At 42.5% G+C, this 25580-nt stretch overlaps 1 protein-coding gene across 2 annotated transcripts in view; it reads left to right on the top strand.

Annotated features, from left to right (window-relative positions):
- Nucleotides 1–25580, top strand: part of dag1 (dystroglycan 1) — a 36634-nt gene that overhangs the window by 2754 nt on the left and 8300 nt on the right. For both annotated transcript variants that reach the window (XM_036531451.1, XM_036531452.1), the window contains exon 2: nt 20191–20730. In XM_036531451.1, the coding sequence (XP_036387344.1) occupies nt 20401–20730 (330 nt within the window). In that variant the 5' untranslated portion in view covers nt 20191–20400. The remainder of the gene's footprint in view (nt 1–20190; nt 20731–25580) is intronic.

The raw sequence follows: 25580 nt of genomic DNA, 5'->3' as shown, positions 1-25580 counted from the left end.
TGCTTGACCGCCGTGGCTTTTCATCATTTTTTGTCACACGTACACACTTAATTTCGGTGGATATTTAATTTCATATTAAGCTGTGTCACCCGCTGTGCACCGGAGGTCTTTCATTTGACTTGAATAAAGTATTAAGCGTTTGCATGAAGGTTTTAGATACCCGAAGCTCGTTTTAATGAAAACGGAATTTGGAGCCCAAAGGAATTTTTAAAATAGGTCAGAGGAAAACAATAAGAATATCAACAGAGAAAAAGTATAGAGCAGCAGTTTTAGCAGCAATATCACTAACCAACTGATCTTTTGTCGGTGCTGAAACGCTATTTGTACAGCTTATTTTCTGTAGTTTAGTATTACATAAACATTTGTCTCTATATTTTTTTCATCTGCAGGCCATTATGGAAAATGACTTTGCATTGCATTTATGGCTATGAAACGAATTTTCTTGACTAAAATAATTTGATATTATGACAACTATAGATGTCGTTTGTCCGACAGAACAAATTGTGATTTTCTTAGTAATTAAGGAGTGATCGTCGTGAAATGCAGCGTCGCTTTGAAGTCAGTACAAACAGTCCTTGTATAATATGGCATTAAGAAGAAGATCCGAATAATGCTGCATCCAGTTCTAATTCATCTGGCTATACTGTTAGCCATTATTTGCGCCAGTGGGTATTTGTTATAGATTTCCTGGTTTACTTTCTGGAAACCCAACATATTTTGTTAAAAATGTAAAGTGGCAAAAAATGTTCAGCCTTCACAGGTCAGACATCGAGAAACGCGTTTCCGCACGGCTAGTTTTCAGGGTGGTTAACTTTAAAAACCATTTAACGAAACAAGAAATTGTACCGAACAACGACGGGAAGAAAGGTTGCTCAGGTCCAGAATGACTTTAGCTGGCTGAATGTGCGAAATCTGTGTTCTTTGAAATACCACGAGGTTTAAAAAAGACCGCAACTCTTTCGTACTAGTTCCACTACGAATGGTTATTAATAGTAATACTGGCAACAATATTATATTCATACTGAAAGATGCTTTGTTTTAGCTTTGTAAAAGCGAGGTTTCTGTTCATTTGTTTGTCTATACATGCAGTGGTATATTTGGTATTTATCCATAGAATTATTATTGATTATTTAATTAAATTGATTATTTTACTCCACACATTTCACCTGCAGTTTCTTGAGGATGTGTACAGCAAACAAGGCCTATGTAAGTTATGTCATTTCAGGTGAAAAGGTTTGGTATGGAGACTCCAGTAATTTTGTGCCACATAGCGGGGTTGGAATGCAGTTCAAAGATGTAGCTCTCTGCTGAGGAACAATGGCTGGGGTTTGCTTTGATCTTTCATTCAAACAAAAATCATGTTTACGGCATTAGGTCTGAGGCAGTCAATTACCTTCATTTTTAAATAGCCCCCCCTCGGATATGTGGCCGCTGTTTTAGCTTGTTGGGACAACACTTCTATCACTTCAGTTTTCCAGGTTTTCACATTAGGTTTTGGTGTAGTAGTTGTCAAGACTTGATGATTTCTTTCTAGTAAATTGGCACTCTTGGACTTTTAATTGCATGTTTTGGTTATGTTAACGTGGTCTGAGCTTTTGATGAGTTTGGGAAAGGATTGGCGTAAAATAATCAATGGTTTTAAATAAGAGCAAAAAATGAGAAGAAAGATAAAAAACTCTTGCCATTCCAGTTGCAAACATACAGCAAATTAGACTGTGGGGAGAACATGGTTGGTCTATAGCTGACACAACTGCAACACATTTTGTTGCTGCTTTCGACACATTTCATTTGCACGTGTCATATAAGATGGATTTCCAGGTTGTAGTTTTTTCCAGTGGTGGCCCCTTGGCTGTTGAAATTGTACCATGGATCAACAACCATTATCCTAACTCAAGATTCAGGCAATAACATTCTTGGAGTATTAGTGATTTCAAGTACCTTACTGTCTGATACATTGCTCAAATAATTGAAATATATACATGAAAATATAGCTAATATACTGAAAGAACACTAACACAGTGCAGATAGCTATTGATGTTATTGATATTGTTATGTGCTGAGGTATGAGGTTGTAGCTTGTGCCATCTGATCTTTGTTGTTTATATTGCATATCTGTATGTGTTGACATTCTGACTGAATGTTAGGAGTTAAGTATTGATAATTCCACAGTGCTTTGCTACTAGGAAGTGCTGTTTTAACATTATTTGTCAAATAGTGAGTTCCCTCATGGGATTTCAGATATAGCCTATCCTACTGAAAGTGGTAGATCAGTAAAGAGATCTCAGGCAGTGAAAATGCAGTGACAGTCCTCGATCTCTCTGAATAGTTCCCGTCTATTATTCGATATCCTGCTGAATAATATGGGAGAAAATGCGGCCATTTGAAACGATAGATGTGAGATTAGAGATCACTGCAGACGGGAGTACAGAGCCCCCATGTTCTGCTGTAGAAGCAGGCTCTTAGTGCAAGCAGCACCTACCTTATTCATACACTGACTTCTTTTTATTCCTGCAAGCTCCAACACTCTTTTGAGGTGCTGTCTGCTGCTGCACAGCAGAGCGTGTTACCGTAGTTCAGTAGCAGCCTAACCTACTTTCTTGCCACACTGATTGTAAATAACTAGAGGTTCTATTTGGAATCATCTGGAGTTCCTTTTTACTAACCAGCTAGTTGTGTTTCTAGCAGCCGATTAAATGATCTATAGTTTAATGGTGTAAGTGTCGCTGCTCTACAAAGCTTTATAGCTGGCTCTGACCCGTTCAATGGAACATTTGTGGAAAAAAATCACAAAAGCAAACAGTCAAAACATGTAAATTGTGGAATTTAAAATAAATAAAATGACAAGCGTTTCAAATTGTGTACAGGTCTTTCCACAACTTAGACCTGGTAGGATTGCAAGACATGAAATCAAACCTATATTTCCCCTCATGTGCATTAGGGGTCATTCCTAACGTGGTCAGATTTATCCCTGCTGGTCCAATGAAAGAGGCCTGTAGCTTCCAAGGGAGACTCCAAATGCACATAATGCATTCATTTTTTTTTTTTGAGCACAGTGAACAAGGTGTTATGTGAAAGAAAAAAAACAGTCAGCCTCAATGATATTGAAAATGGAACTCCGCTTGTGTTCACTGCAGTGTCTGATGGACAAGTCAGTCTTGTTTTGTTCCCCTCTGTCCCATTACCGATAACTAAATTAGTATACTAGTAAGAAAAAGTGATTTTCACTGCTGATCCATGATATTGAGATTTACCTTGTGGCCCAGGATCCATTTAATTTTTGTAGCATTTAATGCATTATAAAGTACATTATCATGGATGGTGTTTGTTAATCTAAAAAAAAAAACACACGTTTGCATTATGTTTTTGATGCTTCTGTGCATCTTCCAGAATGAACCTTGATAGGTTGCCATAATTATACACACAAAGCTGGAATTGAGACTTACAGAAATGGCTGTAATTTTCAGAACAGACAACTTGTACTGCACAAACAGCCTGTATGCAGCAGAGGTATTAACCATAATTTAGTTTAGATTTACTGCCGTACCACAGATTGTCTTAAACAAAAGGACTTAAGGTTGCGTGTTTTTGGTATGACTGTTTGAATTAGAGTTTGAGACAGTTTTGGAATACATCAGTATTTGGTGAAGCAATAAGCAGGTGTTGATACAGAAGAACGGTTTAGGTTGCGTACTTAAGAACCCAGTTAGTTGACTGAAATTTAGCTTAATGAGGTGTGAGATGCTGATTTAATGGTCTGCAGAGGTAGATGTGGTAAGGGCCATAGTTTTAAATGATGTCTCTGTTATACAACATTTGTCTGAAAATGTTCAAAATGCAGTGATGTGAAAATACATTGATGTTTTTTTTTTTTTGCCTTTCTTCCTGTCTGTGTTCATTCATATTAATCCCAAGAAGGAGCTTGCAACTAGTTCAGTCTCTGTCCTTTCCAAAGCTGTTAATAATGCCTCACCTCAATTACCTTCATGAAAAAAAACCACAACTGCTGCATAAAACTATCTAGAAACAGTAGATTTGTGGCCAATTTTGGTGAGAGTTGCAGCACAGCTGTTGGTGAGAGGTGCTCTTTGATTTGTCCGGTTTTCTTTGGAAAGTTTTTTTTTTTTTTCTGGATCGTAACAGTTTTTCTGCGATGTCACTGTGGTGTGGCAGCAGGGGGGTAATTGCGTTGTGATCGGCAAGTCGGCATTGGCGGTGTTAAACCTGCCCACAAAACCAAGCAGCAAATGGCAGCACACCGAAAGAGAAGGATGGCACCTGTGAATGCATGGTTATTCATTTACAAACGTTATTGAAAAGTGCAAGGGGAGTGGATGTGCTAGGTCTTAAAGTCCCAAAATGCTGAATGTGTTTTTCATGTAGTGGCTCGCTCACTGGTGAGATTTGAACTGCAACCTTACTGGTTTTGCTATGACTCAATAAAACAATCCGTTCACAAGGCCACTGTTAAGCAAAAGGTTGCCAGGCACTTGGCTTATCCATTGATTAATCAATTTGAGGGTTTAAAGTTGGCTATTATTTTTTTTGTTTCCAGTTGCTGTTTTCCATCAGCAGTCATTCTTATCAGCATATTATGCTTTTCCTGAGAATTCTGTAGATCATGTTCAGAGAGCATGGCTTCAGAGGAGCCCAGCAAGTGAGATTTGAACTCGCCATGTGCCATCTACCAGCTCCCTCTCTGCTCACCACAAAAATGTTACGGGATTCGAAGGTGCATGATTTGTGTTTAAATACTTGTGGAATGGTCCTATGAAAATGTATCTGTTATCTAGAAGGTGTGGTGGCAGGCTTATGCTTGTGTAAAACACGCCGTGGTACAAAATGTTAAACTGCTGCTTCTGGTTTATCCCAGCTGAGCAGAGGCTTGGACAATTAAAATCAGCAATGCAGATTAAGGAATGAGGTTGTTGTCAAATCAAGTATTCTGAGCACACGCGGCTCATAGTCCACTCTTGGTGAATCTTGAACATGTCAATTTAATTTTCCTCAAATACCACTGTGCTTTGGAGGCTGCCGAAACCTCGCAGCTGCAGTGTGGTCTGTGTAGAATATCACTGAAGGAATTATAGAGAGTGCTGACAGTGGCTTTTAGCATTATCGTGATGTGATTCACATTTTTCCCCCTGATCTGTTAACCATGAAATTATTTGCTGTTTGAAAGTATACATGACAGACAAGCAATGGGAAATTGGAAGCACCCAAATAGTACTGGGTGATGTTTAAGAATGCTGCAGTTGTTTGTTCCTGGCTAGCCCTTATCTCACACCATCTGTACGATGTCAGTCATCTTTTTGCAAGCAGCTGAGTATCTCTCTGTATTATAAGAATTTTCAGCCTTGAGACTTACATTTGTCAAAATGCATTATATTTGCCAGCACACCCAAATATGACATGTATGGTGTCCCATTGAAACCAGTAAAGCACAAGGTGAATCTGGCTGCCCGTTCCTCTATTTTTCTATATTTTTCTCCTTTATTCCACTATTTCCCCCTGATTAGGAGTCACAGATTGAGTGTCCGTGTGTCATCCTGTAACTCTAACTGTGGCTTTCTTTGGCTTTCTTTACCCTGTGACTCATGGATGAGAATAAACACACAACATGTTCACTTTGGGTAAATGATTAACCAGCACATGAATGTATATATTAAGTATAGCATTCAGTCAGATGACAAATACCGTTCCCAGACTGGTTGGGCTGGCTTGCCCTTGTGGGTGAGGGCAGAATGGTGCACAGATCTTGGTAATTATTAACGGCAAAGTTCTCTGTTGCAGATTTTTTCATACTTCGTCCCCTTTGTTCACCCATATTTTGGAATTGTCACTTGTGTACTAGGCTCGTTTCTGTGTGACCACTGAAGCAAAACGAATGCAATCCTCCCATACACTCGCACACAGCCAACGGCTATTTCTCATACCACAAGTCACACAGCGCACTACAGTGGAGTGGGCGGTCATTGGAGGATAGGCCCTACTTGGCTGACATCATCTGTAAAGTAGGAAGGAAGGGAATAAAGTTGCAAATGTATACTGCACCAAGCAATTGGTGTCCATGGGGACATTCGTCAACTGGTGAAATAAACCTAGATCGGGCTGTGTTATTAGCTGACACTGACTGGGAGGCAACAGCAGCAGCACATAATTGCCACTGTTCCACCAGGGGTTGGGTGGGTTATGTTGACCAAGGTCCCTCTGTTGCAATGCTCATCAGTAAGGTTGTCAGACATACTGATTCTTCAATACCAGAAGATGCACAATATCATGCATAAAAATTCCAGGCTTCATTAATTATGCATTGGGTAATACTGAAATAGAGAAAGTATTGGAGCTGCCTCTACTTGTGTGATGAAAATTGCATCTTTGCATTTATGTAAACCACACAGTCAATTACCAAAAAAAAAGTCTAATAATGCTAACATGCCTCATACATGTCACTCAAGCCATTGGGCAAAAAATTAGCCAATTAGCATCTAACACTGAAACAATTCTCAAAATTTGCTGAAATGATTAATCACAAATAATTATATTTCATAAACCCTGCATGACTGCTGAGCATACTGTTTCTGGAACTGGTGTCTGTATGTTTTGTGTGCGTGTGTATTAGCCGCGCAGACAGCGTGGGTTAATCTGACAAATGTTGGCAAATTGGTTTCCGTTAAGACAAGTGTGACTAAATCTGTCAGTCGTATCTCCTATAATTGGGGAAGAGCCATTTCGTCATGTCTGTTTGGCTTTGTTGATAGCTAGCCTTTTGCAGACTGTTTTATTTGGTTCCAAAATAGCCAATTCTGTCTGAAAATGGAATTTCCATGTCCAACCCCCGGTTCTGTTTTCATAGTTTAATTCTGTAACTTCTGTCCACAAATTCTGAAATATGATCATTCTAAAATGCTCATTGCAGCCAAACGTTCAACTTGCAGCATTTTTTGGGAGGTGGGCGGTTGTTCGTATGACCCCTACCCATCAAGTTGTTAGCTACCAGTTGACCGGTTCCGGAGAAAGGGGAAGTTGACGTTCCCGAGTAAAAGGACCTCTGTTTGATGGGGGCAAACTGTGAAATCCTCCATCTGGCCACGCAGCCCCGGGGGCACAGGACTTGGTAAACACAGGAGGCCAAGGTGCACTGGAGGGCTCTGGGGTGCACCATGGTGCACTTGTGCCATTTCTAGCACTTAAGCGCAGCTGCCTGTTTTTCACACCCTGCCGCGTCTTTCAATTTGAATGGGAGACCTTGTTTCTGTGAAACCTTTACCCACCTATTCATGCAACCGTTCCTCATCACTCACTCCGCTTGTGAAGTGCTTTCTTTAACACGCTAAAGGCTGGAAACGCAGACCCACGATCCACCATTTTGTCTCGCTGGTGGTGTTGTTTACACCAGGACAGTTCTGTGTGTGTGTCCCACCGTTACCGAAGTAAAGTGGCACAATTTGGTCAGATCGCCACATTGCACAGTCAAGGATGTGCTGCGGTGAGTCGCTTCAGGAGCAGAAGAGTTGTTTTTTAGTATAGGAATGCTGAGGTTTAGAAGTGAAAGTGAATTTGGCTTATTGTAATTACTGGGTGCCTGGAATTGAGTGTCTTGATTGATTATGAATGTGCTGTGGAGGAGGTGTTCCATTGTGAAGGAGACGGGTGGGTGTGCGGCTGCCAAAGCTGGATGTAATTTAATAGTGTGTGTGTGTGTGTGTGTGTGTGTGTGTGTGTGTGTGTGTGTGTGTGTGTGTGTGTGTGTGTGTGTGTGTTCCCGTATGTGGGTATTTCTAGCAATAGTCAAGCAAGAGCTTGCAGTGAAGATAGGAAATTAGACAAATTAGACATGGTGTTATGACCCATCAAACTGAAAGATTTCACAAACATGTCATGGACATTCAGATCCATCTTGTTTGTTGCCGTTTTCACGTCAGTTAGCCACCAGTGGATTCTGATGTCACTGAGAGTTTGAGGCTTTCAGAATATGGGCTGCCCGACTTGGCAGCAACTGGGCCTTTCCTCAGCTGTCCCTGTGTCTGAATCCTCAGGACCCATTTCTGAGTCTTTGATTAGGCTGGTGCATCTGAGAGCACTGAGTGAGATCTGATTGGTATTGTAAAGGAAATGCATTATGCATAGCCTTATATATAAGGATTCCTGTATTTTTCCAGAATGTGTTTTTCACTGACTATTTCAAAAGGAATGGAACATGGGGTTTGTGAGGTGTAGTGGCAGTACACTGTCACTGACAAGAAGTTCTGTGTGCTCACCTAAAGAGAGACTTGGCAGATGTCCATTTTTAACAAGGAAACACAAATTTGCTATTTGGTTCCTAAGGTCTGTGTGAAGCCATCTGGTGTGCACAGAAAACTGACATTGAATTGGGCGCTCTGTACCGCGTACACTGCATATTTCTTCAGCTGGTTAGCACCATTCTGTGAAACCAGAGTAACGCAGCACCGAAATGTCTGTCATCAAACAGATCGATAGTGAGGATGATGGCTTTCCCTTTTTTTGAACTGTAGCGCAGTTTGTTCTGAGCAAACATCGCTGCTTTTTGAAGTACAGTCGTTTGGTCAAGGCCTTTCTGCTGTCTCTCTCTCTCCCCTCCCTCCCTCCGTGCAGTTCAGCACAAATACGCCGCTCCCTGTCTGCCTTAGACCTTCTCTTAGGCTGCACAGTACAGTCTTTCATTGTCAGTTGCCCAACAGGGTCCGGAGAGAAAAGGAAAGCTATCTGTCCTCGCTTGTTGTACATGTGCTGAATGCCATTGTCATCTCCTCGCCCGAAGGAGATGTGGCAAGCTGCTTTCTCTCCTGCTTGCAGATTAGCGCTCTCCTTCCTTCACTCCTGGCACAGTAGAGAGCACATAACCCCCCCCCAGCCCACCCCCTCCCTCTGTTGCACAGATCAGTGACTTGAATGCAAGATAGTCAGGGCCGTGGCGTAGCAGGACTTTCTGCTGCTAGGACATATTGAGTGTGCATCATCGCGTACGTCACCTGCTACGGCATCGTGACGCGTGCTCTCTGAGGTTAGGCGCTACACACACTGAGTCGGGTAAATTAAAACTGTAGCGCGCTCTTCTAATAAATGCGGTAATTCCAATTGTTGCTTGAAGGGATGTAACTGAATTGCATACTTAAAAAATTTGTACAGCAACAACCGAGGTGCATCGTAAAGCCATCGTTGACTGCTACTACAGTGAAAACCAGTCATTACAAAACAAAATCAAGGATTATGATAGAGATGTGATAAAGAAAAACAGAAATAAAAATAGAAATTATTAGTAACATGGTGTGCTAATTGTAGAGAAACATTATACGAGCACACTTATGGAATCAGGTTAGGTATTTTGTTTTATATTCATGTGAACAGTTTTACGGGAACACAGTGTTCACTATAATGTGTTAAAATAGATGCATACTCAGTCTCAGAGGATAGTTCTTTTTAAGCGCAACATATGTGGATAGGTTATAAAAGGCAGTGCATCCACATTTACAGCCAGAGGCTCTGTCATCACAAATTTCACTGCTTAGTATGTGGAGCTAGATTGACTTTCCCCTTCTTATCTTGTGGTATTGAGTCTTTTCTCTTTAATTAGATTTTTAGCAGTTCAAAGAAAACCCTGTCATATTTCAGAAAACTATTGCAGAGTGGTCCTGTTTGATGTAAGGTGAAAGAGATGGCTATATACTATATATTTTGAATGTTGTTGAAAGAAGTCCTTTGCACATGGCTCGACTTGTCCTAGCTGACAGACATCAGCTAACATTGACTGAGCTGGAATAGAACGTTTCAGCAATATTTTACATTTACATTTATTCATTTAGCAGACGCTTTTATCCAAAGCGATGTACAAAAGTGCGTATAGTGGGCAAACAATGCAGATAGTGCTGAAGCTGAGCACAAGGTCGGTGTAGCGAGCCAGAGCTAATCTGATCGAAGGTTACATGTATCGAATACAATCACTGGGACAATTAAGTACCACTATACTATGTAGGCAAAAACGTGCTACAAATACAAGGTAAGAGATAGAGCTACAAGTACAAGCCAAGAATCTTAGATTTACAAGGTCGAAATGGCAAGGGTGTCTGTCCAGGTAGAGTCTGAAGAGGTGTGTCTTCAGCCCACGTCTGAAGCGTTGGAGTGAAATCTTGATATCTTGAGAGCACAATACCAGGAACTTCCTGAGAAGCTCTGCAGAGACCTAGCACTTCACTAGTGGTATAAAGAGGGTTTAGTGAATAATAATGGTCAGTACTACAAATATTGAATGAAAAGAGAGAATGCAGAGCATTGTAGAAACTGCAGGTAAACATACGGTCCATGTTTTGTCTGACACTTCTCTAACTTCAGTCTAGACCACAGCATACCATGTGCTGCTTCAGAGAGCAAATCTGTGGTTTATGGGCTAATCGTAATTACTCTACGCTGCGCCGCTAGCTTGAAGCGAAACGATTTATCCGTTGTTTGGAGTGTCTCTCTAATCTGTGGAACAGTAGTTGTAGTGTTTTTTCTGTTTGAATAGCTGTTTGCTGGAATGTCTCGCATAATTGTGTGAAGTAAATCAATGGAATGAAGTACAGGGCATGTAGCAATTAAGTCAAGGCATGTTCAGCTACTCAAATGTTTGTGGTGAACTGTTGTCTTCACACAGTGGTAGTTGAACGGTTGAAAGGTCACATTAGATTTAAAGTAACAGTCTGTTTTAAATACAAACAGCGAGGTGGGTATGCAAATGCTGGCTAGGTGGGAAATAGTCACTGTCAGGGGACTATAGTTTCACCCACCCACCCCCACACACCAATTTAGCTCAGTAACTGGGAGGTGGTGAGGTAAACTTAGCAACTCCATGCAGATTGTGGCTAGGCCCCCAGTTTGAATATGCTACCCAGATGTAGCTAGCAGCGTTATTTCTTACAGGTTCACTGTATCAAGCTAAGCATTTCATATATCTTTTTTTATTTTAATGGTGCCACTTGCCCATGGCCTTGGCTTATGAGTACTTTGTGCTGTTTGCCATTGGAGTTAGTAAAGCAAGGTCATGCTTTCATAGGTTTGTTGACAAAATTCTTTCCAAGGCACTTTGCTCTGATTACGGCCAATACCAGCTGAACATGTCATCTGATATGTCTCCAAAAAAAGTGCTGACAAACCCAAAAGAATATACACAAACACATTTGTTTTGGTCATGGTTTGTCAGGAGATTCACTGCTTTGTTGATCTGTGGTACCAGGTACTTGTGGTAAAGTAGTTGCCTTTTTCTCTCGTTCAGATGCTTTAACTCCGCATTTTCCGTTTTCTCTCTAGCTCTCATCTAACTGTAGCTCACTTTGAGCTAGCGGAAAATCTACACTTGAAGCAAATAATTTCCTTGCTTTTTGGCTGAAATCTAGTCTTGTGGTTTATTCTCCACCTGTGGACAGGGGGCAGTCTTCAAAGGCTGTGCTGTGCATCATTTTCTCTTTCACTTTCTTGTCCTTAACATAGTTAAATGCGTGGTTGGCTGTCTATTAGTCTTGAAAAAAGTGACACAGATTGTTGTCCAAACATCATCAGTGAAATTAAAAGCATACTTGAAAAGGATTACAGTGTGTAAATTATTATCGGAAGCAAGTCATACCTCAAACTCTCACCACTGAAGAGCCAATGTGCCCCAGATGTTGTAAAACATTTCAGAGACGTGTGGCTGAGGAGAGATTCTGTTGTTTGTAACTCCTCAACCTGAGTCTCCTCCTGAAATGCACAGCCCACGTCTCGTCCCATCTACTCACACCTTTTGCAATGGCAACAGAACAAGAATATTCCATTTATGTCAATTTTTTTCTCATAATTAGGTACAACCCTGCATTTTGGGGGAGCAGCTGGAGTTTCTTAACATCTTTTCAGTGTGCTGGATGTAATGAACTGTGTGAATGGGATTTAGCTTATTGTTTCTGTCATTGTTTAAAAGAAAAAAAAAAATACAGTATTTTTCTCTCCCAAGGTTTCTTTGTTCAATGTGACACACTCAAGGGTAACTTTTAAAGATGGCCCTGCAAAATATTAACACAAACACTTATTATTTATATCATTAATGCTTTGATTTTTATGGTTATCTTTTTCCCTTGTTATCATGAAGATAAGGCGTAGACCAAAGTCTGGTCAGAGGCGGTTTGTGCTTTTGGTTTGACCTTGCCGGAACTATTTCTGTCCAGATATGTGAAGAGAAAAGGGCCATGGCAGGGGGAGTGAACAGACTGGGTATTTATAGACTGGCCTCTGATAAGAAAGTGAGATGAGAATTTGTGGCCGGAGCACAGAGACACGGTGATATATTTCGCTGTGTATGCACCTGTCTTTTCTCACTGTATATGCGGTGCGTCCTCTCTCTGCATTTGGGGGTGCACTAAAGAGGGTGCTGGCTGGAATTCACTCAAAAAAAAAAGGGTAATCCACCGGTGGGGAGGAGAATCGCAGAGGGATAGAGGGTGGTTTGAAGTGAAGTGTGTTATACAGGCAATATAAGAACAGAGTTTTGGAGGCAGTGGAGCTGGTGCTTCATCCAGCAGAAGGGGTGTGTCTCCGGGTGCATATTGGATGGGAGAGCCTGCTGTGACATGTAAGGGTCCCTGGGCTGCCAGCTGTCACGGCTGTCCCCCGCCAACTGCCCCCAGCTGTCTGTCTGTCTCTGTGCAAGGGCAGGGACTGGTGGGCCGCGACGATGACCCGCTTTGGCTAACGACGCTCGCCCTGGAGTCAAAGGTTCACTGTTCCCAGCAGTGCGGCGGGGGGCCACGCCAGGTCCCCTTTCGCTTGCGCCGCTGAGTTTCGATTCCTTCTGTTTTCAATAAATCAGATGATTTCGCTCATCTGCTCGGACGGGTAATGGGCTGCGACTGGCAGAGTGCAGCGTGAGCGGTGGCAGTCTCGATCCACGCGTTGTGAACTGGAATTTGTTTTCTCCGTGTCGTGCCAATTGGAATAACTCTTGCGGTGCGCTTGGGCCAAAGAGTTCCAAGCTCCAGCGGATGTAATTAAAAACAGATCACTGTGCGCTCCACATTTGGGATCTCCACCGGTCTTTAAAAGGAAATAAAGGAACAATGGTGTTTTGCATGCTTTCTGAAATAGTGGGAGTGGAGGGTTACGGTAGTTGAGACAACAACTATTTATGGTGATATGGTGAAAGGAAAATCGGGAGCCGAATCCATGGGGAAAATTTGTAGTTATTCTTGGCTTAGTGGCAAAGCTGTCACAATACAAAGGCTATATATTTAGGGTGCTGTCCAAACCTAGATCTGCACCTGGCTTATTTTCCTTGTTCTTATCCCGGATCTGATCTGCGAGAGATGTGTCAGTGTGGGCAACAGTGCCGTCTTAATAAGAGCCCTGCAGAGGCAGCTTTGAGGGAAAACGTAAATGTTTCTAATTTTAGCGCAATGTAATTATCCCAACTACCTACAGATTCCAAGGGGTTTAAAAAAATAATTACGTTTCCCCCCCTCCCCATCTCTCGTTTTTAATTTTTTTTTCTGCTCGCCGTGTTTCAGTGATGTAATTACAGAGATCTGAGGAACTGCACTGGAGACACGGCCCCATATGAGCTTTTACTTCAGGACAGAAAGCGCTGACGACTGGCTTTGCAGAGCGCTAATCAAAGTGGGCTCGTGCTCGCCTGTGTTTGGGAAGAAACCACAGTCCCACCATCACTTCCCGCTGTTTAATCTTCTGCCTCAACTTAAAATAGCATTTGAAGGGCTTTAAGGGATTACATCAGGTATGTAGAGTGATGTGGGGTATTTAGTATTTCAGTATGCCATAGCATACTCTTTAGGACTAGACTCTTAACATGCCAGTGTAGCTGTATATGCTTTGATTTAGGAAGATTTTTTGATATAAGCAACATTTCACAATTTGACTGGAAAGACATCTCAGATATGTCATGCACAAAATGGAAAGGTGGCTTGGGCCACGCACAGTAGATACTGAGACAGAGGGGGAAAATGAGTGCTGTTCGTCCTTGTGTGGAGCTATTCCACTGTTCCATTACACCTCACAGCAGGGTAGAGGGAGACATGTTGACTATTCCGTTCCCTTGCATTCCGTAAAATCTATGGGGTGGTCAAAGATTTACATTATTTACTTAAGCTTGTGACCGTTTCCAATCCATGTTAATGGTATCCCCTTCAGATGTTGTTCTCTAAGGCCGGCTCTTTAGAGTGCACAAATGCGTTTGCAGATCGTAAGTAGTAGATTATTAGATGATTAATTGACAACAACTGCTGGAAACGTGGGGGTGTAGTGCTAACAACCCTTTTACAGCCAGAGTGCTTTTGTGTCTCCTTTGTAGGACAATCACAATACCAAGAAGTAGGGAAGACCTTTGCATATTCATAATAAATCATTTTCCTTGCAAGGTGTGCAGTAATGGAGATGTTTAAGTGTATGGGTTGATGAAATTGAAATGTACTTTCTTTCTCTATAGATCTTTTTTTAAGCCACAGTTTCCTTTATATTGCCATTAGCCCTTAGGACATACTGAAGTCATGGGATACTTTGTAGTAATCAGGTATGGAAGTTAACACCGTTGCAGTCTGAGCTCCTATTGTCTCCTCAGTGGTCGTTGAGATGGACGCCACACCCAGTGCTAAAGAATCTTTATTACTTTAGTCCCCATTCAGTTTCAGCTGTTTTCGTTCCCCAAGACATGTTTGGACTTGGGTAACTGTGTGAAAGTGCCAGTTGTCAAGTTTCCAGTTGCACTGGGCAGTGGCAATTTTGTATAGACAGCTGTATGGTTGGTCCAAAGTAATCAATTTTCTCTGTCTGAAAAGTCAGAAGCTTACTGAGAATTTACACCAGTGTTGCTAACACCTTTCCCAGTCTCCACCAGCCCCACCCCTCAGAATTGACGCCATGTAATTTTTTTTTTTTTTTTTTTTTGAAGATCTTCAAGGTATTGTGACAGTCATACCAGTTTAAGACGCTTGTGTTGTACTGCAACAGATCAAGCGGGCCAAAGATCAGCACAATCAAAGCACGTTGTGATGAAGGAAAAAATGTATAAATTCGAAAAAAATGCGTGAATAATGTGACCAGTTAAGTTTCTTGCCATACATGTGCTTGCGTGACTCAGTATAATTTTTTCCTTCATACTCCTAACGTTTAGGCCTCTTTTTTAAAAAATAATGAATTTCTAATAAAAAAGGAAAGTGTCTGTGTGGCGTCAGGCGCGCTGGTGCTGTCGCCAGTCTGGCCGGGCTTCTCGCATGAGGGACGTGACTGTTTTAGAAAGCTGCTATCCTCTTGCCTGCCTGCCTGCCCTGCAGTTGCCATTTATAGCCGGATCAGCTGCGTCTAGGGGGGGGGGGGGGGGGCTCAGAAGGGCAGCCTCGTGCTGACCAGGGCCAGGGAGAGGAGCCGTGCGCTCATTGGTCGGTGGAGGAATTCCGGCGCTGAGGACGTCCGGCGGACGGCTCTCGCGTCCGCGCCCTGTCAGCGGCCGCGCCACAGAGCCGTGAATCACACGGCCCCCGTCACCGCAGTGCGCTCCCACCTGCCAAATTAAGAGAGTGGCAACAACCCCTGACCCGCCGCAGTGTCGGAAGCCATCTGGTGGCTCGCATTGTGGGGTCGGAGGAGCTCAGAAGGGAGATCCTGGCCACACTGTACTGTGTGTTTGTCTTTATTGTTGGTGTTAGTAAGAAGGGGCATGAACATTTGTTCATCTTATTTAGCACCCTTTGTGTTTGAAACTGATAGCAATACACGTATGATTCAAATGAGCAAAATGCTTTGTTTTTGCATGTTAAAACATATAATCAACACATTTACTTAAGAGGAAACAAAACAAAGCAACACCAGAGGTTTTTTTTTTTTTTTGGAAATTCGCTCAAAAGTAGTGTAGAGCTGCCAGCTTAGGGTTAATACATTCTTTTTATTCCCTCTCTCACTTGCAGTAGCTGCAAGTGTACCTTAGTTGAGCTAAAGAGGCCAGACAAAAAAAAGTATTACAGTAATATCTTATCTAAGTAATCAAATCTATTTTATGTGCTAGGCACTTAGAGGACAGAAGCGCATAAAATGAGATTCTGATGATGATTTTTATTTTTTTTTATTTTGGTTAAGAGAACCATGAAAAATGACTGCTCAATGTAATGCCAAATATCATCTTTCTGTCTAGCTCTTCATATTTTAAATAATGTTAAAATAGTTAATTTTGTTTCTGTCCCATTTTGTCCTTTTCAAATTGGATGATGACTAACGGTATGCATTAACAACCTTGCATGAAAGGAGATTTTGAAATGACAGCGTGGTTTACTATTACATAAGTTAGATTGTGTATTATTTTGTCATGATCCTGTCCCACATGCTGAAAACTAAAAGGAAATCTAGCCAAGCTTGACAGATCGTGTGATTTTTTTTTTTTCAGAGCAGTTTGAGTATAATCACACAGGACACTCTTTTCCATATTTTAATTCAGAGTAATGACGTATAGCCTAATTTTGTTATGAAGGCTTGATGGCATATAATATAAATTGTGGTGACATTTCCTAAATTTGACGCCGAGTTCACTCTCACTTGGTTCCAACGGCATTAAAAAAAGGAGGAGGTGAGATCACCTCGTGTACTTTGCCTGAACTGCTCCTTGGATGATTTGCTTTTTAGGTGGTGCTGTCTGTTTATAAAGAGGGCTTCATAACTTCATAGTTCAAATGGTGGGAGTCAGCAGCATATTTATATTCCAGCTCAGAAAATGAAAGTGGCGTAGGAGTGGAGGAGCACAGGAATGCACCGTGCTATGTGGCACACAGGAGGAAAACAGCGGGCCATTAAAGAGAGTGTTTATGCCACAGCGTTCTGATTATTTTTTTTTTTTATTAATCTGATTTTTCCATCTAATTTAAATCTGTTAATGTAGTTAGATCATGTGAACGAAGATTTTTAGGCCTACCATTGTTGCTGTGTGCGTTTCTTTTTTTTTATGTACTAGTTTTTAAGGATACGGAATCTCAAGTAGACTAGTAGATTTTACATTGCAAGACCATTCCACAGTTTGTTAGAAAACGTGAATTGAATTGAGGCCATTAGATCTGAGTTTGAGTGTAGATTTTGCAGTGTAGTTTTGACAGATGTACACCTGTGATGAAATGTAACACTGCTTGTGTGTGATATTTAAAGCAAGTAAAAATAAAGTTTGGCTCGCGATGTGTTTTGATATGGGGGAGAGGTGAAAGTAGCCTTCAGCAAAATAGATATGTATTGATGTACGAAACCGTGAGTGTGCTCCTTAAGACTTTATATTTATTTCCTTTCCTTACACGGCAGTATTAATTATAGCTTTGGATCATGCACCCGTAATTCCATTATCATCTTTAAGAACATTTCCATTCTAAGAATTGTACCGCAACATTTTGATTGATGAAGAGGCTTGTGCTCCAGCCCAGCAAAAATAGGAATGTTGTGGTCGTCTTGGATTAGGTAAAGCTTATTTTTTGTTTGCTTTTGACTCCGAAAGACATTTTCAAAAGATTTTGGGACCGCAGTCGTGGTCCACCTGACTACTGAAGAAACTCTGCCAGTTTCCTGTTCTTTCCATTTTATTCAAGATATCCTTCACGAAGACACAACCCATCGAATGTCATGATGATGTATTTGGTTAAGTTACATTAAAATAAAAAATTTGTATGTCTTAATATACTCCCTCATTGGAAAAAATGTAGCGTGTGACATCTCTAGCACTGGGTGCTGCCTCAGAGAAGCCAGTGTGACGGCGTCTGCAGCTTTTAACACCTTATTGTGAGCGCTGTGCTGCAGAGGTCCTGTGGATTCGCCTGAATGGGACGTGCCAGCATGGGCCGCTTGTGAACCAGAGTCATGACAACCCGGTCCTATGGCTAAGACCCCAGTGCACGCCGAACAAAGGCCGTTGCCATGGCGCCGAGAGAAACTGCCCTCTCCCCCTGCCAGCGACCTGTTACAAACAACTTATTTCAGGCTTTCTCAGACCCCAAGGTTCATTTGATGTGAAACTTTGCAGAACTCTCTCTCCCTCTCTTTCTCTCTCTCTCTCCCTCCCTCCCTCTTCCCCCCTCCCACCCTGCCACCTTCCTCCTGTTAAACCCTAATCTCTCCGTGAGCAGTTGGAAGTTTCGGGCCCTTGCTCACAATGGCTCACTGTGGTAATGTTTATGTACTTGCTGACATGGGTCCCCTGACTTGCTCTGCTCTGCTGAAATGGCTCTCTCTGCTGTGGGTTTGCTGGTAAATCATTTCTTAGCCAGATCAGGTTCTGTTTGAGCAGGGGGAGTTTACAGTGCGCCGTCTGTGAGCCCGGCCGCCGGTTCCTCTGGCCGATTTGGACCGGGCCTCCTGTGCCTGGCTGATCAAGAGAGGAATGCGATGACGGCTTTTTGCCTCTGTGAATAGCCTTTGCTTTTTTGCACAGTGAAAGGAGCCCTTTATCTGCCACCGGAGACGGTTTTGAAGTCTTTTCATGCCAGCACTCCCAATTCCATCAGGTTCATTGTTGGAGCTGAATAGCGTGTCTTTTTTTAAGAAGAGAGGAGCCCCTCATGGTTACTATACCTCCAGCCATACCTGTCAGCCTCAATGAAGAGTGATAAGGTTCAAGGGATTCCGCTGAATCCAGGCTTTAAAACACGAGGTCCAATGAAGGATATCAAAGTTGCCACAGCACCCGGGTCCAGACAGTTCATCTTGAACCCGCAGTTTCATCAGCACTGTTTGTGCCTGCATTGCTGGATTTCCTCAGATGTACCAATAATAAATGAACTTTCGGAAGTGTGTCTTTTTTGCGGAAATGCCTGTGTATTGCAAAACATTTCTGCAGTTTATGAAGAGAGGTTATCCAGTGGTAACACACTAGATTAGCCACTGTGGTGTTTAATCTGCGTGTGGTGTGCTGGTTTTCATGCCACGGCTTGACTGTGGGAGTCAGGGGTCTGGCAGGGTCCGTGCAGGGAGAGTCCCTCATCACCATCCTTATGGCACCTGATTAGAACTTACAACCGTGCACAGTGACCTTTGGCCTGTGCGCTCACACACTTCTCTCAGAAGGCTTCTCCACTAAATGGACACAAGGGGGTTGACTAAGCGGAAGATGATTCAGAAATATTTAACACTGTACTAGAATTGCATTTGAATTGAATTTATCTACAGGGGAGCTGTCAGGTGTTCTCTTTACTATTTAATAGCCTGACAGCTGCTGAAACACTGTGGTTTCATACAGCATTGCTGGCTATTTCTCACTCTCTGACTACAGTGAGTGCATTTTATGTACGTTTTAGTGTTGTATAACAGGGGTTTTTTGTTGCGGTACACAGTCTGTGTAAAGGAGGCACCTAAAACATGACATTTGGATGATTGCATTTTGAATGCTTTTTGTTTAACTACAGCCCTAAGGGCTCAGTAGATAAAACTATAAGGAGTGAGTTGTGAGTGCGTTTTGGACTCCTGTCTACTCGCGGTAGGAGAGGGCATCTCAGAGAGCATGAGCCTCGACGCCTTTCACCCCCTGAACTCCAGCCAGACGGAGAGAGAGAGCGAGTGCGGCCTCTGGGGAAATCAGCGGTATTGTATGTAGTAGCTGTCCCCCCACTCCCCTCCACAAACTCACCCTCCCCTCCGCACAATGCCTTTTTCCCCTCCATGAAAGACCTGTATAAATAACAAATCCAGAGTTGAGCACACCAGTTCCCCTCTACACAATGGTAAAGGCATGTATTCACCCTGGCCTCCAAGGCAGCTTCAGCTCGTTGGTCATCGCGGGCTGACCCCTGTCTGAACGCATTTCAGCAGTCTCTCTGAGGCCTTTAGAGTCCCTGCAGTCTGCAGTTTGTGGGTGTGTTGTGGTAATCGGTCGGTGAACTGAAAGAAAGAAGGGCTTTTTTTCCTATTGTGAGTTGAAAGGAAGTATTTATGCATGAATGTTGAACAGATGACGTGGCGTACCTGTATGTAGCATGGAGACATGATAGACAATGTGGAAGTTTGGCGATATTTCTGAGATTTTAATGAACTCAAGTGCCCACTGTAAAGTACGTAAGGCTTGCTGATATTGCAAAATGGCTTCATAAAATACGGGAAGATTGTTAACCTCTTTGTAAATGATCTGATTATGAATGCAGTTGTATCTGCAGGCTTTGTTTCTTTTCAAATAAAGCTTACTAATTGACTTTCTTTTTTCTTTTGCAGGACCTAAAGTGAGTAGTCTAACAATGGCATTTCAAAACTACTGAAGCGCTGAAGCACATCGGAAGAAAAAGAGAAGAAGGAAAAAACAAAAAGAATTTGAGAGCACAAGGAACGTTGACTAGAGGATCAGTCCAGCAGCGGGCCCGGGTGCATGCTGGCCCCCCCAACCGGTCGTCCTCTACGGTGTGATCGGGAGAAACAAACGCAAGAATGCGCAATAAACGGAGAGAGGGCGGGGCGGCGGCGGCGGGGTGCTGCGTGATGTGGCCCGGCAGGAGCAGGACTACCTTTCTGGTGCTGGGCCTCCTGGTGGCCGCGGCGCACGGCGGCTGGCCCGAGGGACAGGTGGAGGTGCTGGGGGAGGTGGGCGGGCAGCTGGAGGCCTCCATGCGCTCGTCCGTGCTGGCGGACTGGCAGGAGGCTGCCGCCGCCACCGCGGTGGTGCCACCCGCAGGCATCCCAGACTCCTCGGCGGTGGTGGGCCGGGTTTTCCAGATGAAAGTTCCGACGAAGGCGGCGGAGGCCGGCAGTGCGGTGAAGGTGAGCGGAGATGCCTCGTGATGTTTTCACAGAGTGGGGGGGGGGGGGGGGGGGGGGGGGGGCGTGACGAGAGATTTAGCCCCCCCCCCCACGCCATGTTTAACGTGTTACTAACACCCCTCCCAGGCTTTCTGAGATTTAAGTGGTAAAGTTTCACAAAAAAAGAAATAAATTTAGGGTATTAAATGTAAATCACATCACCTCTGCTGCACACACTTCCTCCATGGTTGGTGTAGGAGGAATTGTATGCGCTAAACCTGAACAGATTGGTTGGTAGCCCATCACACTCTCTGCTGGGATTTTATGCCTTTTAATCAACTCTGGGGAAGAGGAAGCCACGTTGCCCTCAGCGTTGCTTTTCTAATCGCATTCTATGCCCTCCTTCAGATACGCTTACGATCAAATGCGGTGTGCTATTTAATATCTGTGTGTATGACTTCTAAATCCCTATGTACCTCTAGCATGACACATCTGTGGGCCTCACCGAAAAACATCCACTCGATACATGGCTACGTGTTTATCCCCTGCAATTAACCCTAGCGCTTCAGTTTTTGTTTGTTTGTTTGTTGTTTTTGTTGCTGCAAATAGCAGTGAACACTGCCTGCGTGTTGTAATATCGATGTGTGGCATGGGTAAAGCTGCAGCTACATAACTGAAAAAGTGACAAAAAACCTAATGAACACAGATGTTAAGGGTGGTAGAGATATATATCCTCCCTCTTGCATGATGTCAAGTCGGCACAAATGGCCAGTACATGTCAGAACTCTGCAAAGTTGCCTCTCAGTGGTGTGAAGCCCTCACGCTACTATCAAGTGGCTCGGATGCTGAGAGTACTTTTAGTGTTCCACAGATGAGTTTTAGAGTTAGGCCAACAGTTTGAGAACGCGTGACCCCAGCGCATATCCCATCATTGTCTGCCACTTTCCCCCCATCAGTTATCTGGGTGTCTCTCAGGCTTCCCATGTAATCCTATATCCAGAGGATCATTTCTGCCCTGTCAGAAGCACTTCTAAGTTGAAACCATGAGCCCTTTGTGCATATTTGGTAAATCTCCCCTGACAGCTGTGCCCAAAGAATGCTAATACCCAGCACTTTCTCCTTCCCTGTTTTTTCAGGAGGGTACAGCTGTTCCTCCAAAATATTTTCTATAAACTTAATTACTTTTGCCACACTCTGTTCACCAGCAGGAATTTGTCCAGACAGGGTTTTGTTAAGAAAACACTGACCACTCTTTTGCATGTCATGTGTTGTGTTTGCTCCTCACCCTCTGCCGTTTGGGAGCACTGGTAGCTGCCCATTTATTTGCTGTGTAAAAGTACGCCCAGCTATCCCAAAACATCCTGAGAAACATGCCAGCGTTTTGTTCTGATGAAGCTGTTAGCATCCTGATGGAAACTCGCACATGATGTGAAATGAAAGCTTAACCAGGTAAATATACATCAAATTGGCCCTTTGAACCCCCCCTCCAAAAAAAAAGCAAAACAATGTCCTGTGTTTATGACATAGGCTCAGCGGGCAGGTGTTCACGGTCACACAGCTTGGGTTGATACTGTTAGTGATTGCATCCACATCAAAAAGGCTTGAAATGGTCACGTCTGTGTCAGATTTGCTATAATACCCTCTCTGCGATAAAATGCTTAATAATGTGCTGTTTGCTTATAGCCTGAATCACGTGCCATTTATATGTTAAATATTGCGTGATGTCCTCCCCTGTTTTACGGGTACTAGGCAGTGGACTAATTTGTCATTGAAACATATTAGTGAATATGATGGGTGGGGGGAAAACATCTGCATGAATAGTTTTTTGCTTTTTTCAAATATCCAAAACTAGCTAAATATAGTTTTTCAGCTTTCCTTAGAGGTAGTGTACCTGAAGAAAAATAAATAAATAAATTTGGTGTAATCACTTAAAGCCAGGGGTAGTGTTGGCTGGATAGCTAACTACCTGGCATTTGTTTCCTGAAATGCATCCTTGAAACCTTGAGTATTGAAATAAGCAAGCTTGCTTTCTTGCTTACAATAACCCCGCACTTGTTGTTTATTAGAATAATATCACAAGCTGTAATCAGTTAGAAAACCAATGTTATCATTTCCTTGCCATTTAGCTAGCCTACTTTATCTCATAATATCAAAACAGCTCTTGAACCGACATTATTTCTTTGCAATATCTGGCAAATGTAGCATACTTTTCACTCGTCATGGCACCCAATTCAATCATATTGTCTAAGGAGCTGTCTTCCAGATGGCGTTTCAGCTTGTTTCACATGCCACAACCAAGCTGTAATCCAAATGAAATCCGAATGCCCTGAATCAAAGAAAAACTGCATTTATTTATAACTGAACAGTAGTCAATGCAGCATTCTTCACCATGTATTGCAGCTGGAAAGATATACCCTCACCTCCCATTTCTACCATGGGTTTTGAGGAAAAACGCAGTGTTCAGATCATAAGAAATAATTGACCGTAAAAGTCTGTGTACCCACTTTTGATGTCAGTGACCTACTTCATGGCAGCAGAACCATCTGGCAGTTTGTCAATTAATTCCCTGCTTTTGCGACACAGCAGCAACAACAAAAAAGAGAATAAATTAGCTGCCTTTCACAAAACGGAACAGTCCCCTTTAAACAACATACTGCAGTGTGATAGTAAAACAAAAATGCGGAAAAGCTTCACATCTCATGACACCTTCATGGCACTCTCAGTGCCTGCTCAATTCTGACCGAATGTGTCATTTTTTCATATTGGACATGTCCGTATTTGGCACATGATATTGTGCTAAATAATGTTGAAAGCACAATACGACAGTCTCCCTCCACTTCTCTCCTCCTAGCCCCTCTTTTGTGCCTTCACACTCATTCTGTCATGGCAGGATTCCTCTTAATTCTCCTCCTTTCGGTTATCATACAAAGGCTGGTCCTGAAATCTAATTAGCCCTGGCACCAGTGGCAACGGAAAACTTGTGTCAGTAGTGCCCAGATAAAATTGGTAGTGACTGTGAGTCATTTTTTGTTTCTGGTCAGACATAAATCATTCCAGATTAGCGGCAGTCGTCTGGAAGGAGTTCTATTCCTTTTTATTTGTTTTGATTCCCCCAGCATAGCAACCGGCGTTCAGCGGCAGTGTCATCTAGCTGGTTTGGCATTATCTTCATGGTGTATCATTTTCTTCTGGGAATATTTGGGATACTGTGACAAGTCTGCCCTTCTGAGTGTCTGCTGCAATGAAACAAGGCTTAGGGGAAGGTGTAAGACAATTACAGATGGAGCTGGTTTTGTTGTTTTTAGGAGCACGTTGTATATGAGTTTTCCCTTTGTGTCCACTAGAGGTCAGTGCCTGTATCTCTGGCATCTGGACAGTTTTGGTGTCTCCACTGATGATTGCTCTCTTGGAGATTATAGACTGTTTAATCAATTGCTGAAACCTGTTGTCAAGCTGATATATGCTTTCCTCCATTTTGGTTTTGAATGCCTCATTTGTAGTATTGCTATAATCTACAGAAACCTTGTCCTTCAGAAGTGGGCTTGCAATTCTTCTGTTTCAGCATTGTGCTGCAAAATCATAGTTAGGTTGAAGCATTGTGCTTACCTGAGCAAGCACAACTGTCATGGATGGAATCCCAAAGTTCCAACAGAACCTTTACACAATTACCTATAGGCCTTACATTATGATTTGCCTCCTTGAAGTAGACCATTCCTGCAGTGTTTTTTTCCTGTAGAAAAAATGGGTCACGTTCTTCAGTTCGAGTTGCCGGAAAACACACAGCTTCTCATATTTGACTCTTGATATGCGTTCTGTTAATAATGAAGATTACCCTTTGCTGCATGACAGTGTATTATCTGTAATGTGTTCTTTTTTTTTTGGCCAAATGGTTGTTCCAGTTTCTACTTAGCATTTTCCATGAACAGCATGTTTTTCTCATCCTAGGAAGGCTAAAAGGTTGCATTTATTCCTAGTCTACAGTAAATGGCACATTATTAATTTTTAACGGCAGAAAATGGGCTGGAAGGCCCAGATCCCCAGTAAACATCCGCTCGGCTACCCTGCGTGGGCCCGTCCCTCCTCACTTTTTCCACTGGAAAATCAGCTGTGCCAGTTTTCCTCCGCCTTCCCAGCCTCCATTTCACCCTCATCGCATCACAAAGACGTGCCTGAGCCAACTCCTTCAAAACATGAATCTTATCTTTTCAGCTGTCTTTGTAGACTTCAACAATGGATACTTTTTCTCAGGGCTCTCCTCCTGTAGTCCAATTTAACAATGAGAATCTTTCTTCTGCACATACTGCCAAGTCCTCATTTTTAACTTTATTTCTCCTTCAAAGGCCATTTTATTCCTCCCATCCTTCTTCACTTGACTATTATATGGAAGTCCCTCAAAGACAAGAGAATCGCATCCTTTGATTTGCTTAAAACCCTCTCGATTCTGTGACCCAGCCAGTCTGTCCAGAATGATCTCTAGTCTGAGGTTGCCAGATTTTGAAGAGTTTGTCATCTCCTTTCTTCTAATTTTTTTCCTAACTTGCTTATTGATGTTTTTTTTTAAAATATATTTTTGTTTAACTGCTTATCTCTTCTTTAAATGGTTGAAATAATTAAAATGGTGAAAAAGTAAGTTCTGTTATTTTTGAAGTAATAAAGAATATTTGCATATTTCAGAATGTCATTAGTGTAATGTTAATATATATTTCTTTTCTCCATCTAAGCTGACTGATAATAATGTAATGGGTTTTGTAAATGTTTTTGTTTTGTAAGACTTTTGTAATACATTTTTATTTGGGACTTGAAGGTAATTGAATCAAAAGCGTAACAATCTTCCCCGTGTGTATAGTAGCAACATTTTATGTTTTAAAAAG

This window comes from Megalops cyprinoides, chromosome 6 (genome assembly GCF_013368585.1).
Source record: "Megalops cyprinoides isolate fMegCyp1 chromosome 6, fMegCyp1.pri, whole genome shotgun sequence".
Classification (NCBI taxonomy): domain Eukaryota; kingdom Metazoa; phylum Chordata; class Actinopteri; order Elopiformes; family Megalopidae; genus Megalops; species Megalops cyprinoides.
This window is presented reverse-complemented; position numbering and strand designations above follow the sequence as displayed.